Genomic DNA, 3,149 nt, shown 5'->3' with positions numbered 1-3,149 from the left:
GTGAGTCCCAGTCCAAACACCAACACCTGCAGGCACCACAACAAGGTGACTCCTCTTTCTATCTGCCATCATCTTCTCCTCTGTGTGCAGAAGTCTTACACAGATGTTTACAGCTGCACATGTTGGAATGTTACACAAGTGTTGATTTGCTGCAATCAGATGAATTTTGTTCAAACAAATGTGTGTGCCTTAAGTGGAAAGTGTTGAAGAACTTCCCTCCTGACTTCAGGAGACGTACAAGAAGTGTCATTAGGTATTTTCTGTTTCAACATGTCTTCTTTCTCCTGAAACATGTTTTTCAGATAATCCTGATTTTACAACAAATGAGTGGAAGAAAAGGTTTATTTTATGAAATGAGCCCAGCTTCCTGTACCTCAGTCTCAAACTGGGGTCCGAACAGACTGATGGAGCTGCCGTTGGACAGCAATGGTCTCTGTTTATCCAACCAGTCTCTGAAGGAGAAGGGGGACATCACATTCATGGTGTTCAGCTGGAATGGAGGCTCTCTGAAGACTTCATCTAATTATACAAAAATAAAATATGTCCATCATTTCAAGAAACCAGATGCAAGTCTAAACAAAAAGGAACAAACTTACTTGTGTTGGGTTTTTTTGTTTTGTACTGTGTTGATGCCATAAATCTGCATATGAAAAGTCAAAAGTAGAATGTTAGATATTCAAAACAACAGCTTGGTGTGATGAAGGTGTTTTTTTTAGGAGCTGCTCTTTTCACAGAGGAAACGGGAAGCATCACTTCCAAACTCCTTCATGTGCTGGAGGTAAATTTATCTAAAATTCATTTGAACTTGGGATGTTTCTAATATTTGCAATCCTCCAATGAACTGTCAACTGAGTGAAAAGAAGCTGAATTCATTTGAACTTGGGTTCAAATGAATTCAGCTCAAGAATTTCTTCTCTGAACTCAGTTGCTCTGAGGTTCTGCAGAATGACATTACATTTAGTTTGGGTAAACTCTCATCATCAGAGCAACAGGTTGTCACAGTTTAAAGTAGTTGTATGGATGTAGATCCTGAACGATAACATCCCTGAGCTCTGAGGACTTTATGAACCTACGCTCGATCTCATTGGTAAAAGTGACGCCTGAGATTTTTTGATGGACACGTCACTTTCAACCCTGAGAAACTGGCCACTTCCTTTCATCTTTCAGCAAACAGCTCTGGGCCTGGGTGGACTTTGAAAGTGCGCAGTGTGCATCACTTCATTACTCTGCTCGTACTCTTTGATTATTGGAACTAGCTGGGTTCCCAGATCCTCGCAGTAGAACCATCTTTCAAACAGGATGTCAGTGGTGCTGTCCACGTAGTACCTGAAGGTAAAACACACTGGTGTTAGTGCTGCTGTGCATTGCCTAACAATCTGAAACACACATTTTTCGTCCAACCTTTATTTCTACAGGTTAATCCCATTGAGCCTCTGGGACTCATTTACAAGCAAGACCTGATGATGACAACAGTGGACAATTATAAAAACCATACAAATTGAGAAGAACAAATAAAAGTAAATGTTTTTTTTTTTAAACGGCTAGATTATAAGGCAGTGTAGAAAACTAAAAACAGGAACATGTCTGCGTTGTTTTTCCCATGAACTTAACAGATGTTTGAAGCCACTTAGAGAGATCAAGGTCGAGAGCGTCAGATTTTTTGTAAAATATTCCAGGAAACAGGAGCGGTGTAGGAGAAGGTCCTTCTGTCTAGTTCAGTCACCCTCAGGGAAACGCAAACAACAAACACACTTAGGACAGTTGTTTTTCTACTGTTGGATAGTGCTTAAAACACCTCTTATCTTTCAACACTTCTCAGGTTTTATTGTGTATTTGGCTCTGCTAGCTCCTGCTAACGTTAGCTTAGCATGGCTGCTGCTTCTCTCCCTGCTTCCTCTGTTTTCTCTTGATCCGTGTGTCAGATGTTTAGTTACTCCTCTGCATCCTTTAGTGATAATGATACATGTAACAAATTAAGTCTTATGGTCGCTTTGGAGGAGAGGCTGTCTGAACTGGAAGCTCGGCTCCGCGCTGTAGAAAAACCAGTAGCTAGCCAGGTCCCCTTAGACAGCGCAGAACCACAGAGGCTAGCTCCCGTTAGTGGTCCTCCAGCAGACCCCGAGCAGCCGGGACCCCAGGCCAGCTGGGTGACGATCCGGAGCAAGCGTAGTGCTAAGGCTAAGCCCCCAGTTCATCACCGACCTGTTCACGTTTCTAATCGATTTTCCTCGCTCAGTGACACACCCGCTGAGAAGCAGACCCTGGTTATTGGAAGCTCCATAGTCTGAAACGTGACTTTAGGGACTCCAGCGGCCATAGTCAAATGCATTCCGGGGGCCAGAGCGGGTGACATAGAATTAGAGTTGCAGTCAGGTCCAAAAAATCCAAACAGACCCGGCCCAGCCCACAGCTATCAGCTCCGAACCCCACCCGATCCGACAAATTAACAGTAATTACAAGGCCGAACCCACCCCCCCCCCCCCCACCACCACCACCACCACCAACATTTTTAATTAAGCTTTGACTGCTTCTACCACTGACTATTATTAATGGTCGGCGGACACGCGCGACTGAGTAAAGGGGGCAGAAGATCGGAGCTGAGGAGCCTCCAAAGAACATTAAATGCTTCCCCTGCTTCTGCATGCATTCAAACCTGCTCTGACATGTCAGATATTTTATGATCTCACCTGTATGGGTCATCGGCCGCGCGCGTCTGCTGAGTGCAGGGGCTGAAGGAACGTCCATTTGGGCTGATGGATTGCTGGCAGTAGTCCATCTGAAGCTTAACTGAACTTTTTACCTTTTTCAACCGGCTGGTCAGCACGCAGTCAAATGGCCATGTGCAGTAGGTGATGGTATGGCAAGCCATGTAGACATATAATTGGATCGTCAGCTGCGCGCATCCCTGACGCAATAAAATGCCCAACACTGACCCGGCCAGCCCATTAAGCACATTATTATGACCCGGTCCGAGTCCGGGTCAGGTGGGGCCAGGCTCCAGGTTCGGGTTAGAAATGACAGCTGTACATAGAATCTTATCTGAAACTGCTGACTAAGGCTAATGCTAAATACAGTAAGATTGTTATTCACGTCGGCGGTAATGACACCCGGTTACGCCAATCGGAGGTCACTAAAATTAACGTTGCTTC

At 44.8% G+C, this 3,149-nt stretch overlaps 1 protein-coding gene across 1 annotated transcript in view; it reads right to left on the bottom strand.

Moving 5' to 3' along the window:
- haao (3-hydroxyanthranilate 3,4-dioxygenase) overlaps positions 1-3,149 on the bottom strand; it is a gene marked incomplete at its 3' end in the record, with an annotated part of 10,573 nt that continues 7,424 nt past the window's right edge. Inside the window, 4 exon segments of the mRNA XM_037677528.1 lie at positions 1-26; positions 374-519; positions 597-640; positions 1,237-1,326. Of these exon segments, the coding sequence (XP_037533456.1) occupies positions 1-26; positions 374-519; positions 597-640; positions 1,237-1,326 (306 nt within the window).

This window comes from Nematolebias whitei, chromosome 1 (assembly GCF_014905685.2).
Source record: "Nematolebias whitei isolate Nwh7 chromosome 1, NemWhi1, whole genome shotgun sequence".
NCBI classification, from domain to species: Eukaryota; Metazoa; Chordata; class Actinopteri; order Cyprinodontiformes; family Rivulidae; genus Nematolebias; species Nematolebias whitei.
This window is presented reverse-complemented; position numbering and strand designations above follow the sequence as displayed.